Here is a 15,581-nt window from a genome sequence, read left to right on the forward strand (position 1 = left end):
TTGGGCAGGTAGGCACACCTTATACCTGTACATAACCCTTGCTTAATGGGATGACGACTGCTTCACTCATGAACCACACCTATACGGAAGCACTGTAATATAACTTAGGGTTTACTATATTTTGGAAGGACTGTAATACCTGTTGTATTTAGTACATTTACAGTATTTAACCTTTCTCTGTGGATTTATGTATTACACTCCCTTCATTTTCAGTATATGTTGCTTTGCGTCCCAAACTGTACAAAGCTATAGAATATGTTGGTACTATATAATCAAGAGGTTCCACGGTCCGTTGCGTCTGCTTACTCTGCCAACCGCTAGCAAAGTGCCCACGGAAACTGTTTTCAATGCTAACAAAAAGGAGCTCTGAGTCCTCCAGACATTTGGACCTAAACATGGTCAGCTAAGGAGGTCCTAGAGGCTGGGACAACTCCAGTGCATCTAATGAAATATAAGGTTCCATTGAAATGTGTACATGGGGAATACACCCCCTTTGTAAGGTTTGTAGGAAATCAGTAACCCAAGCATCCAAGTTCCTTTAGGAATTTGAGAAGAATGTTTTTTAATTAAACTATGGTGGAACAGCCAAGGCACAAGGAGAGAGAATGTTCCAGTGTTTATTAAGTGGCTGCATTTCGGGGACATATTTGAAAGATTTGAACAGCTTGTGTGCAAGCCAAGGAATGACATCATTGGCACGGGTGCAATGTCACGGAGACAGAAGGTGTCATACAGTCTGTTCTAATTCAAACAACGGCGGGTCAGTCCCGGTACTGGATATAATCATTTCCACATTTTTAACGTTTGCAATTGAGCTCAGTCTGGGCAATTGCATTTATTTAACAATAAGAACGCGAACAAGAAGTAGAAAAACAATAAGACGTTTCAATGCAACAGCCCCACCCAGTGGTGAGATGATGTAATAGTGTAGACTTGGCCTCAACTGTATTGTCTTGCATACTCTTGGGTCCTGCCAAACCTTAGCGCAATAGCAGTGTTTTTCCTTATGAAAGCATGAGCTGTTTTGTAGATATAAGCAGTTTTTCCTCTGCGATGTGTAAACGTTAATAATTAAAGTACATGTCATTTGTACCAAGATGTAATCTGTTTCTTTTTACAGGTTATGAAGTCATTTTTATCAGATCTTCGTTCCACATGACTAAAAGCTGTAACTTAGCCTTCTGAGAATTGCTGATACAAAGCTCTCAGACCTGGCTCCTTGAAGTTTGGTACAAAATTGATTTTTAAAATTTCACTGAAACCTTCATTTAGAGACGGTGCAACAAATTTACTTCTGCACAAAAACAAAAACAAAGAAAAACCTGTTAAAGTACATACAGAATTCTGAAACATGGATCACAATGATTAGCTGCAGCCGTACTGAAGATTTTATTTACTTTCATTTGTTCTGGATAGTCAATACATCTGTGAACAATGCAACATGAAACAATTCAGTAAATACTAGAGTGGACAGAGCTAAAAGTCAAAGATGTATCAAACCTTGGAGAGAGATACGTTACCAACAAATCAGCTTCTGTAATTTTCCCAACAAAAACCTGTAAAATGATAGCTAGGAGCTGATTGGTCGGTACTTTGTCTGGTGTACTGGTTAGCATTACGGCCTCACAGCACTGAGGTCACGGATTCGATTCCAACCATGGCCATAACAGTGTGGAGTTTGTATGTTCTCCCCATACTTCAGTGGGTTTCCTGCGGGGTACTCCGGTTTCCTCCCACACTCCAAAAATATACTGGTAGGTTAATTGGCTCCAGACAAAAAAGTTACCCCTAGTGGGTAAGGGTGTGTATGTACATGTGTTTAGGGCAGACTATATGAGCCAAGTGGTTCTTATCGGCTGTCAAATTCTATGTAAGGTTTGATACATCTCCCCGGAGTGAGACACTATGGGAGGAATCCAATTAGCCAATTCCCAACTATTACTTTATTATTAGGAAAATGTAAATGTGTTCACATTCTGTACTAAACACTGATAAAAATTTAGGGGAGAGGGTTAACCCCATTTTTTGGACTGCCTTGTTATGGGGTTTTATTTTAAGCCTGCTGTTTCAGATTTTGACGTCTGCACCGCCATCCCAGGCTTGGTGAGGGGAAAGGTTTGAAAGAAAGTAATAATAAGAATTTACTTACCGATAATTCTATTTCTCGGAGTCCGTAGTGGATGCTGGGGTTCCTGAAAGGACCATGGGGAATAGCGGCTCCGCAGGAGACAGGGCACAAAAAGTAAAGCTTTTCCAGATCAGGTGGTGTGCACTGGCTCCTCCCCCCATGACCCTCCTCCAGACTCCAGTTAGGTACTGTGCCCGGACGAGCGTACACAATAAGGGAGGATTTTGAATCCCGGGTAAGACTCATACCAGCCACACCAATCACACCGTACAACTTGTGATCTAAACCCAGTTAACAGTATGATAACAGAGGAGCCTCTGAAAGATGGCTCCCTAAACAATAACCCGAATTAGTTAACAATAACTATGTACAAGTATTGCAGATAATCCGCACTTGGGATGGGCGCCCAGCATCCACTACGGACTCCGAGAAATAGAATTATCGGTAAGTAAATTCTTATTTTCTCTATCGTCCTAGTGGATGCTGGGGTTCCTGAAAGGACCATGGGGATTATACCAAAGCTCCCAAACGGGCGGGAGAGTGCGGATGACTCTGCAGCACCGAATGAGAGAACTCCAGGTCCTCTTTTGCCAGGGTATCAAATTTGTAGAATTTTACAAACGTGTTCTCCCCTGACCACGTAGCTGCTCGGCAGAGTTGTAATGCCGAGACCCCTCGGGCAGCCGCCCAAGATGAGCCCACCTTCCTTGTGGAATGGGCCTTAACAGATTTAGGCTGTGGCAGGCCTGCCACAGAATGTGCAAGTTGAATTGTGTTACAAATCCAACGAGCAATCGACTGCTTAGAAGCAGGCGCACCCAACTTGTTGGGTGCATACAGTATAAACAGCGAGTCAGATTTTCTGACTCCAGCCGTCCTTGAAATGTATATTTTTAAAGCTCTGACAACGTCCAACAACTTGGAGTCCTCCAAGTCGCTTGTAGCCGCAGGCACTACAATAGGCTGGTTCAGGTGAAACGCTGATACCACCTTAGGGAGAAAATGCGGACGCGTCCGCAGCTCTGCCCTATCCGAATGGAAAATTAAATAAGGGCTTTTATAAGATAAAGCCGCCAGTTCAGATACTCTCCTGGCGGAAGCCAGGGCCAGTAACATAGTCACTTTCCATGTGAGATATTTCAAATCCACATTTTTTAGTGGTTCAAACCAATGGGATTTGAGGAAATCTAAAACTACATTTAGATCCCACGGTGCCACCGGAGGCACCACAGGAGGCTGTATATGCAGTACTCCTTTGACAAAAGTCTGGACCTCAGGGACTGAGGCCAATTCTTTTTGGAAGAATATTGACAGGGCCGAAATTTGAACCTTAATAGATCCCAATTTGAGACCCATAGACAATCCTGATTGCAGGAAATGTAGGAAACGACCCAGTTGAAATTCCTCCGTCGGAGCACTCCGATCCTCGCACCACGCAACATATTTCCGCCAAATGCGGTGATAATGCTTCGCGGTGACTTCCTTTCTTGCCTTAATCAAGGTAGGAATGACTTCTTCTGGAATGCCTTTTCCTTTTAGGATCTGGCGTTCAACCGCCATGCCGTCAAACGCAGCCGCGGTAAGTCTTGAAAGAGGCAGGGACCCTGTTGAAGCAGGTCCCTTCTCAGAGGTAGAGGCCACGGATCGTCCGTGACCATCTCTTGAAGTTCCGGGTACCAAGACCTTCTTGGCCAATCACTAGTATCGTTCTTACTCCGCTTTGTCGTATGATTCTCAATACCTTTGGTATGAGAGGCAGAGGAGGAAACACATACACCGACTGGTACACCCAAGGTGTTACCAGCGCGTCCACAGCTATTGCCTGCGGATCTCTTGACCTGGCGCAATACCTGTCCAGTTTTTTGTTGAGGCGAGACGCCATCATGTCCACCATTGGTCTTTCCCAACGGTTTATTAGCATGTGGAAAACTTCTGGATGAAGTCCCCACTCTCCCGGGTGAAGATCGTGTCTGCTGAGGAAGTCTGCTTCCCAGTTGTCCACGCCCGGGATGAACACTGCTGACAGTGCTATCACGTGATTCTCCGCCCAGCGAAGGATCCTGGCAGCTTCTGCCATTGCACTCCTGCTTCTTGTGCCGCCCTGTCTGTTTACATGGGCGACTGCCGTGATGTTGTCCGACTGGATCAACACCGGTCTTCCTTGAAGCAGAGGTTCCGCCTGGCTTAGAGCATTGTAGATTGCTCTTAGTTCCAGAATGTTTATGTGAAGAGACTTTTCCAGGCTCGACCACACTCCCTGGAAGTTTCTTCCTTGTGTGACTGCTCCCCAGCCTCTCAGGCTGGCGTCCGTGGTCACCAGGATCCAATCCTGTATGCCGAATCTGCGGCCCTCCAATAGATGAGCCCTCTGCAACCACCACAGAAGAGATACCCTTGTCCTTGGAGACAGGGTTATCCGCAGGTGCATCTGAAGATGCGACCCTGACCATTTGTCCAACAGATCCCTTTGGAAAATTCTTGCATGGAATCTGCCGAATGGAATTGCTTCGTAAGAAGCCACCATTTTTCCCAGGACTCTTGTGCATTGATGTACAGACACCTTTCCTGGTTTTAGGAGGTTCCTGACCAGGTCGGATAACTCCTTGGCTTTTTCCTCGGGAAGAAAAACCTTTTTCTGAACCGTGTCCAGAATCATCCCTAGGAACAGCAGACGAGTTGTCGGCATTAATTGGGATTTTGGAATATTCAGAATCCATCCGTGCTGCTTTAGCACCTCTTGAGATAGTGCTAATCCCATCTCTAGCTGTTCTCTGGACCTTGCCCTTATTAGGAGATCGTCCAAGTATGGGATAATTAATACGCCTTTTCTTCGAAGAAGAATCATCATCTCGGCCATTACCTTTGTAAAGACCCGAGGTGCCGTGGACAAACCAAACGGCAGCGTCTGAAACTGATAGTGACAGTTTTGTACAACGAACCTGAGGTACCCCTGGTGTGAGGGGTAAATTGGAACGTGGAGATACGCATCCTTGATGTCCAAGGATACCATAAAGTCCCCTTCTTCCAGGTTCGCTATCACTGCTCTGAGTGACTCCATCTTGAACTTGAACTTCTTTATGTACAGGTTCAAGGACTTCAGATTTAGAATAGGCCTTACCGAGCCATCCGGCTTCGGTACCACAATAGAGTGGAATAATACCCCTTCCCTTGTTGTAGAAGAGGTACCTTGACTATCACCTGCTGAGAGTACAGCTTGTGAATGGCTTCCAAAACCGTCTCCCTTTCGGAGGGGGACGTTGGTAAAGCAGACTTCAGGAAACGGCGAGGTGGATCTGTCTCTAATTCCAACCTGTACCCCTGAGATATTATCTGCAGGATCCAGGGATCTACCTGCGAGTGAGCCCACTGCGCGCTGTAATTTTTGAGACGACCGCCCACCGTCCCCGAGTCCGCTTGAGAAGCCCCAGCGTCATGCTGAGGCTTTTGTAGAAGCCGGGGAGGGCTTCTGTTCCTGGGAAGGAGCTGCCTGTTGCTGTCTCTTCCCTCGACCTCTGCCTCGTGGCAGATATGAATAGCCCTTTGCTCTCTTATTTTTAAAGGAACGAAAGGGCTGCGGTTGAAAAGTCGGTGCCTTTTTCTGTTGGGGAGTGACTTGAGGTAGAAAGGTGGATTTCCCGGCTGTAGCCGTGGCCACCAAATCTGATAGACCGACTCCAAATAACTCCTCCCCTTTATACGGCAAAACTTCCATATGCCGTTTTGAATCCGCATCGCCTGTCCACTGTCGCGTCCATAAAGCTCTTCTGGCCGAAATGGACATAGCACTTACCCGTGATGCCAGTGTGCAGATATCCCTCTGTGCATCACGCATATAAAGAAATGCATCCTTTATTTGTTCTAACGACAGTAAAATATTGTCCCTGTCCAGGGTATCAATATTTTCAATCAGGGACTCTGACCAAACTACCCCAGCACTGCACATCCAGGCAGTCGCTATAGCTGGTCGTAGTATAACACCTGCATGTGTGTATATACTTTTTTGGATATTTTCCATCCTCCTATCTGATGGATCTTTAAGTGCGGCCGTCTCAGGAGAGGGTAACGCCACTTGTTTAGATAAGCGTGTTAGCGCCTTGTCCACCCTAGGAGGTGTTTCCCAGCGCTCCCTAACCTCTGGCGGGAAAGGGTATAATGCCAATAATTTCTTTGAAATTATCAGCTTTTTATCAGGGGCAACCCACGCTTCATCACACACGTCATTTAATTCTTCTGATTCAGGAAAAACTATAGGTAGTTTTTTCACACCCCACATAATACCCTGTTTAGTGGTACCTGTAGTATCAGCTAAATGTAACGCCTCCTTCATTGCCAAAATCATATAACGTGTGGCCCTACTGGAAAATACGGTTGATTCGTCACCGTCACCACTGGAATCAGTGCCTGTGTCTGGGTCTGTGTCGACCGACTGAGGCAAAGGGCGTTTCACAGCCCCTGACGGTGTTTGAGGCGCCTGGACAGGCACTAATTGATTGTCCGGCCGCCTCATGTCGTCAAACGACTGCTTAAGCGAGTTGACGCTATCCCGTAATTCCACAAATAAAGGCATCCATTCTGGTGTCGACCCCCTAGGAGGTGACATCCCCATATTTGGCAATTGCTCCGCCTCCACACCAATATCGTCCTCATACATGTCGACACACACGTACCGACACACAGCAGACACACAGGGAATGCTCTACACGAAGACAGGACCCACTAGCCCTTTGGGGAGACAGAGGGAGAGTCTGCCAGCACACACCAAAAAAGCGCTATATATGACAGGGATAGCCTTATAATAAGTGCTCCCTTATAGCTGCTTTATATATATCAAAATATTGCCATTAAATTTGCCCCCCCTCTCTGTTTTACCCTGTTTCTGTAGTGCAGTGCAGGGGAGAGACCTGGGAGCCGTCCTGACCAGCGGAGCTGTGAGAGGAAATGGTGCCGTGTGCTGAGGAGATAGGCCCCGCCCCTTTTCCGGCGGGCTCGTCTCCCGCTATTTTGTGAATCCAGGCAGGGGTTAAATATCTCCATATAGCCTCTGGGGGCTATATGTGAGGTATTTTTAGCCTTTTAATAGGTTTTCATTTGCCTCCCAGGGCGCCCCCCCCCAGCGCCCTGCACCCTCAGTGACTGCGTGTGAAGTGTGCTGAGAGGAAAATGGCGCACAGCTGCAGTGCTGTGCGCTACCTTTAGAAGACTGCAGGAGTCTTCAGCCGCCGATTCTGGACCTCTTCTTACTTCAGCATCTGCAAGGGGGCCGGCGGCGCGGCTCCGGTGACCATCCAGGCTGTACCTGTGATCGTCCCTCTGGAGCTGATGTCCAGTAGCCAAGAAGCCAATCCATCCTGCACGCAGGTGAGTTCACTTCTTCTCCCCTCTGTCCCTCGTTGCAGTGATCCTGTTGCCAGCAGGAATCACTGTAAAATAAAAAACCTAAGCTAAACTTTCTCTAAGCAGCTCTTTATGAGAGCCACCTAGAATTGCACCCTTCTCGGCCGGGCACAAAAATCTAACTGGAGTCTGGAGGAGGGTCATGGGGGGAGGAGCCAGTGCACACCACCTGATCTGGAAAAGCTTTACTTTTTGTGCCCTGTCTCCTGCGGAGCCGCTATTCCCCATGGTCCTTTCAGGAACCCCAGCATCCACTAGGACGATAGAGAAAATAAAATAGTGTGACATTGCATTAACTTGGCAAGGTGCAAGCGACATATTATGGACACCTGAGATTTGTCAGGGCATTAGCACCTGATTGGACGAGTTCCTTTGCCATCCAACCAGGTGCTTTAGTTTCTCAGGTACCCAGACTACAAAAAGCAAGGTACAGCACTGCGGATCGGAGTAACAAATTATCATTATAAAGCAGTCTCCTGCTAATGTGCTTTTCCAGCAAAGACTCATGGGTGTGTCTTTGTGAGTGGCAGGAATATAATAAGCACATTGTGGACAGAATTTCATATGACAGTTGGGATGCTGTGAATTATCCATTCACTTATAACTACCAAGTAAAGGCATTCAGGATCTTTTATAGAAACAAACCCCCTCCAAAAAGCACAACAATCTAGTGTACCAGTGACAGATTTACTATGAATCCAGAGAAATCCTGAAAACATGCACTGCTGGAGGAAACTGGATTGCAGATAGTCTTTAAAGAAAAGTATTCCCACAATATAATCTTTACCATAATGGGTTAAATCAAACCATATAAGATTGGCTTGTCAACAGGCAGAATGGGGACCCAGACCGGCGTAGGGAGATGGACAAATACGAAATACTGCTTAAAGCATTACACACACACACACACACACACACACACACACACACACACACACACACACACTACAACTGTAATAATAAGATTTTAAACATACCGGTAAATCTTTTTCTCCTAGTCTGTAGAGGATGCTGGGGACTCCGTAAGGACCGTGGGGTATAGACAGGCTCCGCAGGAGACATGGGCACTTTGAGACCTTTTAATGGGCGTGAACTGGCTCCTCCCTCTATGCCCCTCCTCCAGACCTCAGTTATAGGAACTGTGCCCAGAGGAGACGGACATTTCGAGGAAAGGATTTTGTTAATTAAGGGTGAGATACATACCAGCTCACACCACAACACACCGTACAACCTGGGATATAACTAAACTAGTTAAAAGTATGAACAAATAAGATCAGCAACAGCTTGATCTGAACTGCAACACAACCCTTGTGTAGACTTATTAATAACTATGTACAAGTACTGCAGATTTATTCCGCACTGGGACGGGCGCCCAGCATCCTCTACGGACTAGGAGAAAAAGATTTACCGGTAGGTTTAAAATCTTATTTTCTCTTACGTCCTAGAGGATGCTGGGGACTCCGTAATGACCATGGGGACTATACCAAAGCTGCAGACCGGGCGGGAGAGTGCGAATGACTCTGCAGCACCGATTGAGCAAACAGGAGGTCCTCATCAGCCAGGGTATCAAACTTATAGAATTTTGCAAAAGTGTTTGAACCCGACCAAGCAGCTGCTCAGCAAAGCTGTAACGCCGAGACACCACGGGCAGCCGCCCAAGAAGAGCCCACCTTCCTAGTGGAATGGGCCTTTACCGATTTTGGTAACGGCAATCCAGCCGTAGAATGAGCCTGCTGAATCGTGTTACAGATCCAGCGAGCAATAGTCTGCTTGGAAGCAGGAGCGCCAACCTTGTTGGCTGCATATAGGATAACCAGAGCCTCCGTTTTCCTAATACGAGCCGTTCTGGCTACATAGATTTTTAAAGCCCTGACTACATCAAGGTACTTGGAATCCTCCAAGACATCCGTAGCCACCGGCACCACAATAAGTTGGTTCATGTGAAACGACGAAACCACCTTAGGTAGAAATTGTGGACGAGTTCTCAATTCCGCTCTATCCACATGGAAAGTCAGATAGGGGCTCTTGTAAGACAAGGCCGCCAATTCTGACACCTGCCTTGCAGATGCCAAGGCCAACAACATGACCACTTTCCAAGTGAGAAATTTTAACTCAACAGTTTGAAGTGGTTCAAACCAATGTGATTTAAGGAACTGTAACACCACGTTAAGGCCCCACGGTGCCACTGGGGGCACAAAAGGAGGTTGGATGTGCAGTACTCCCTTCACAAAAGTCTGCACTTCTGGAAGAGAGGCCAATTCCTTCTGAAAAAATATTGATAAGGCCGAAATCTGCACCTTAATGGAGCCTAACTTTAGGCCCATATCCAGCCCTGCCTGTAGAAAATGGAGAAAACGAACCAGCTGAAAAACCTCCGTAGGAGCATTCTTGGATTCACACCAAGACACATACTTCCTCCAGATACAGTGATAATGCTTCGCCGTTACCTCCTTCCTAGCTTTAAGTAGAGTAGGGATGACCTCTCCTGGAATACCTTTCCTAGCTAGGATTTGGTGTTCAACCGCCATGCCATCAAACATAACCGCGGTAAGTCTTGGAACACACACGGCCCCTGTTGTAACAGGTCCTCTCTTAGAGGAAGAGGCCAAGGATCTTCTGTGAGCATTTCCTGAAGATCTGGATACCAGGCCCTTTGAGGCCAGTCTGGAACAATGAGTATCGTTTGAACTCTTGTTCTACTTATGATCCTCAATATCTTTGGGATGAGTGGAAGTGGAGGGAACACATAGACCGACTGATACACCCACGGTGTCACTAGTGCGTCTACTGCTATTGCTTGAGGGTCCCTCGACCTGGAACAATATGTCCGAAGCTTTTTGTTGAGGCGTGACGCCATCATGTCTATCTGAGGGAGTCCCCAACCGTTTGTCACTTCTGCAAAGACCTCTTGATGAAGCCCCCACTCTCCTGGATGGAGATCGTGTCTGCTGAGGAAGTCTGCTTCCCAGTTGTCCACTCCCTGGATGAAAACAGCTGACAGAGCGCTTACATGATTTTCCGCCCAGCGAAGAATCCTGGTGGCCTCCGCCATCGCTGCTCTGCTTCTTGTTCCACCCTGGCAGTTTACATGTGCCACGGCTGTGATGTTGTCTGACTGGATCAGTACAGGTAGGTTGCGAAGAAGATGCTCCGCCTGTCTCAGGCCGTTGTATATGGCCCTCAATTCCAGCACATTTATGTGCAGACAAGCCTCCTGGCTTGACCATATTCCCAATCCTGGATTCCGAACCTGCGACCCTCTAGGAGGTGAGCACTGTGGAGCCACCACAGGAGAGATATCCTGGCCCTGGGGGACAGGCTTATCATCCGATGCATTTGGAGATGGGACCCTGACCATTTGTCCAGTAGGTCCCACTGAAATGTTCTTGCATGGAACCTGCCAAACGGAATGGCCTTGTAGGCCGCCACCATCTTTCCCAACACCCGAGTGCATTGATGAATCGACACTCTTTTTGGTTTCAGCAGATCCCTGACCATGTTCTGGAGTTCCAGAGCTTTTTCCATTGGGAGAAAAACCCTCTGCCGTTCCGTGTCCAGAATCATGCCCAAAAACGACAGTCGAGTTGTCGGCATCAACTGCGACTTTGGCAAATTTAATAGCCAGCGGTGTTGTTGTAGTACCCTCAGAGAGAGTGCCACGCTTTTCAGTAACTGGTCTCTTGATCTCGCCTTTATCAGGAGATCGTCCAAGTACGGGATAATTGTGACACCTTGCTTGCGCAGGAGCACCATCATTTCCGCCATTACCTTGGTGAAAATCCTCGGGGCCGTGGAAAGCCCAAACGGCAACGTCTGAAATTGGAAATGACAATCCTGTACCGCAAATCTCAGGTACGCCTGATGAGGTGGATAAATGGGGACATGAAGGTATGCATCCTTTATGTCTAGTGACACCATAAAATCCCCCCAGTCCAGACTGGAAATCACTGCCCGGAGAGATTCCATCTTGAATTTGAATCTTTTCAAATACAGGTTTAGGGATTTTAGGTTCAGAATTGGACTGACCGAGCCGTCTGGCTTCGGGACCACAAATAGAGTTGAATAAAACCCTTTTCCCTGTTGCAACAGGGGAACCGTGATAATCACTTGCTGTTGACACAGCTTTTGTATCGCAGCTGAAACTATTTCTCTCTCTGGGAGAGAAGCTGGTAAGGCCGATTTGAAAAATCGGTGTGGAGGCACGTCTTCGAACTCCAGTCTGTATCCTTGGGTTACAATTTCTAGCACCCAAGGATCCAAGTTCGAATGAATCCAGACCTGGCTGAAGACGTGCCCCCACCGGTGCGGACTCCCGCAGCGGAGCCCCAGCGTCATGCGGTGGATTTGGTAGAGGCCGGTGAGGACTACTGCTCCTGGGAACTAGCCGCAGCTAGTGTTCTTTTCCCTCTACCCTTGCCTCTGGCGAGGAAGGATGATCCACGTCCCTTTCTGAATTTATGAGACCGCAAGGACTGCATCTGGTATGGAGGCAATTTTTTTTGCTGTGGGGGAACAAAAGGCAAAAAAGAAGACTTACCCGCGGTAGCTGTGGAAACCAGGTCCGCGAGGCCGTCCCCAAACAAAAGTTCACCCTTGTAAGGCAAGGCCTCCATAAGCCTCTTGGAGTCAGCATCACATGTCCATTGACGGGTCCACAACGCCCTCCTAGCTGAAATTGCCATGGCATTGGCCCTTGATCCCAAGAGGCCAATATCTCTCACAGCCTCCCTTAGGTATAACGCTGCGTCCTTGATGTGACCCAATGTCAACAATACACTCATCCCTGTCGAGGGTGTCCATGTCAGATGACAAGTTATCTGCCCATCCAGCAATCGCGCTACACACCCATGCCGACGCTACCGCCGGTCTGAGCAGGGTTCCCGTAGTCGCATAAATCGATTTCAAGGTAGTTTCCTGCCTGCGATCCGCAGGATCCTTTAGTGTCGCCGTGTGCGGAGACGGTAGGGCCACCTTTTTGAATAAACGCGTTAAAGCCTTATCTACAGTGGGTGATGATTCCCACCGTAACCTGTCCTGTGAGGGGAAAGGATACGCCATAACAATTCTCTTAGGAATCTGCAGTCTTTTGTCTGGAGTTTCCCAAGCTATTTCAAATAGAGCGTTCAGCTCATGGGATGGGGGAAATGTTACCTTAGGTTTCTTCCCCTTAAACATACAGACCCGTGTGTCAGGGACAGAAGGGTCCTCTGTGATATGTAATACATCTTTTATTGCAATAATCATGTACTGAATACTCTTGGCCACCCTTGGGTGTAACCGAGCGTCATCATAGTCGACACTGGAGTCGGAATCCGTGTCGGTATCAGTGTCTGCTATCTGGGTAAAGGGACGTTTCTGGGACCCTGATGGGTTCTGTGACACATTAATATCCATGGATTGTCTCCATGCCTGGATCTGGGACTCAGATTTGTCCAACCTTTTATGTAATAAAGCCACACTTGCATTCAAAACATTCCACATGTCTACCCAATCAGCAGTTGGCGGTGCCGACGGAGTCACTATTACATTTTGCTCCGCATCCTCTCTGGAAGAGCCTTCCGCCTCAGACATGTCGACACACACGTACTGACACCCCCACACACACTGGGATATAGGGGACAGACCCACAATAAGGTCCTTTAGAGAGACAGAGAGGGAGTCTGCCAGCTCACACCCGGGGCCACTGCGGTCTGAAATATTAATAATGTCCCAGACCTGTAAGCGCTTTTTGTATCACACTAGCACCAAATTAATGTGCCGCCCCCCCCCTCCCCCCTGTTTTGCACACTGATACTTGTATACAGCGGTGAAGGAAGTCCGGGAGCAGCGTCTCTGCAGCAAGCTGTGGAGAAAATGGCGTTGGTTAGAGCTGAGGGACTAAGCTCCGCCCCCTCGATGGCGCGCTTCGGTCCCGCTAATTTTTATACTGGCGGGGGTCTGTATATACTGCCCATGCAGTATCTATGTGTGCCAGTGAACTTTTATGAGGTAATCATTGCTGCCCAGGGCACCCCACCTGCGCCCTGCACCCTTGCTGTGTCTTGTGTGTGTGTGTGTGTGTGTGTGTGTGTGTGTGGGAGCAATGGCGCGCAGCGCGACCGCTGCGCGGTACCTCACAAAGATCTGAAGTCTTCTTGCTTCTCATACTCACCCGGCTTCTATCTTCCGGCTCTGTGAGAAGGACGGCAGCGTGGCTCTGAAACGAACAGCTAGGAGTACCAAGTGTTCCGACCCTCTAGATCTAATGGTGTCCAGTAGCCTAAGAAGCAGAGCCTATCAGTAAAATAGGTCTGCTTCTCTCTCCTCAGTCCCACGAAGCAGGGAGCCTGTTGCCAGCAGTGCTCCCTGAAAATAAAAAACCTAACAAAGGGGGTCATTCGAGTTGTTCGCTCGTTGGCGATTTTCGCTATACTGCGAAAAATAAGATTTTACTTACCGGTAAATTTATTTCTCGTAGTCCGTAGTGGATGCTGGGGACTCCGTAAGGACCATGGGGAATAGACGGGCTCCGCAGGAGACAGGGCACTTTAAGAAAGAATTAGGAATACTGGTGTGCACTGGCTCCTCCCTCTATGTCCCTCCTCCAGACCTCAATTAAGGAAACTGTGCCCGGAAGAGCTGACAGTACAAGGAAAGGATTTTGGAATCCAGGGTAAGACTCATACCAGCCACACCAATCACACCGTATAACTTGTGATAAACTTACCCAGTTAACAGTATGAACAACAACAGAGCATTAGACAAACCTGATGCAACCATAACATAACCCTTATTTAAGCAATAACTATATACAAGTATTGCAGAAGAAGTCCGCACTTGGAACGGGCGCCCAGCATCCACTACGGACTACGAGAAATAGATTTACCGGTAAGTAAAATCTTATTTTCTCCAACGTCCTAGTGGATGCTGGGGACTCCGTAAGGACCATGGGGATTATACCAAAGCTCCCAAACGGGCGGGAGAGTGCGGATGACTCTGCAGCACCGAATGAGCAAACACAAGGTCCTCCTCAGCCAGGGTATCAAACTTGTAGAACTTTGCAAAGGTGTTTGAACCTGACCAAGTAGCCGCTCGGCAAAGCTGTAATGCAGAGACCCCTCGGGCAGCCGCCCAAGAAGAGCCCACCTTCCTTGTGGAGTGGACATTTACTGATTTTGGAAACGGCAATCCAGCCGCAGAATGAGCCTGCTGGATCATGTTACAGATCCAGCGAGCAATAGTTTGCTTTGAAGCAGGAGCACCCAGCTTGTTGGATGCATACAGGATAAACAACGACTCAGTTTTCCTGACTCTAGCCGTTCTGGCTACATAAACCTTCAAAGCCCTGACTACATCCAGTAACTCGGAATCCTCCAAGTCACGAGTAGCCACAGGCACCACAATAGGTTGGTTCATATGAAAAGATGACCCCACATTTGGCAGAAATTGCGGACAAGTCCGCAATTCTTCCCTGTCCATATGGAAAACCAAATAGGGGCTTTTATGTGGCAAAGCCGCCAATTCTGACACACGCCTAGCCGAAGCCAAGGCTAATAGCATGACCACCTTCCACGTGAGATATTTTAACTCCACGGTTTTAAGTGGCTCTAACCAGTGTGATTTCAGGAAACTCAACACCACGTAAAGATCCCAAGGTGCCACTGGGGGCACAAACGGGGCCTGAATATGCAGCACTCCCTTTACAGACGTCTGAACTTCAGGATAGAGAAGCTAGTACTTTTTGAAAGAATATGTATAGGGCCGAAATCTGGACCTTAATGGACCCCAATTTTAGGCCCAAAGTCACTCCCGACTGTAGGAAGTGAAGGAAACGGCCCAGCTGGAATTCCTCTGTAGGGGCATTCCTGGCCTCACACCAAGCAACATATTTTCGCCGTATACGGTGATAATGTTTAGCCGTCACGTCCTTCCTAGCCTTTATTAGCGTAGGAATAACCTCATCCGGAATCCCTTTTTCTACTAGGATCCGGCGTTCAACCGCCCTGCCGTCAAACGCAGCCGCGGTAAGTCTTGGAACAGACAAGGTCCCTGCTGCAACAGATCCTGCCTTAGAGGCAGA

The 15,581-nt window shown here is 47.9% G+C and overlaps 1 protein-coding gene across 2 annotated transcripts in view; it reads right to left on the bottom strand.

Moving 5' to 3' along the window:
• Nucleotides 1-794: 794 nt before the first annotated feature.
• PNKP (polynucleotide kinase 3'-phosphatase) overlaps nucleotides 795-15,581 on the bottom strand; it is a 97,690-nt gene continuing 82,903 nt past the window's right edge. For both annotated transcript variants that reach the window (XM_063942432.1, XM_063942433.1), the window contains exon 17: nucleotides 795-1,294. In XM_063942432.1, the coding sequence (XP_063798502.1) occupies nucleotides 1,174-1,294 (121 nt within the window). In that variant the 3' untranslated portion in view covers nucleotides 795-1,173. The remainder of the gene's footprint in view (nucleotides 1,295-15,581) is intronic.

This window comes from Pseudophryne corroboree, chromosome 10, assembly GCF_028390025.1.
Source record: "Pseudophryne corroboree isolate aPseCor3 chromosome 10, aPseCor3.hap2, whole genome shotgun sequence".
Lineage (NCBI taxonomy): Eukaryota > Metazoa > Chordata > Amphibia > Anura > Myobatrachidae > Pseudophryne > Pseudophryne corroboree.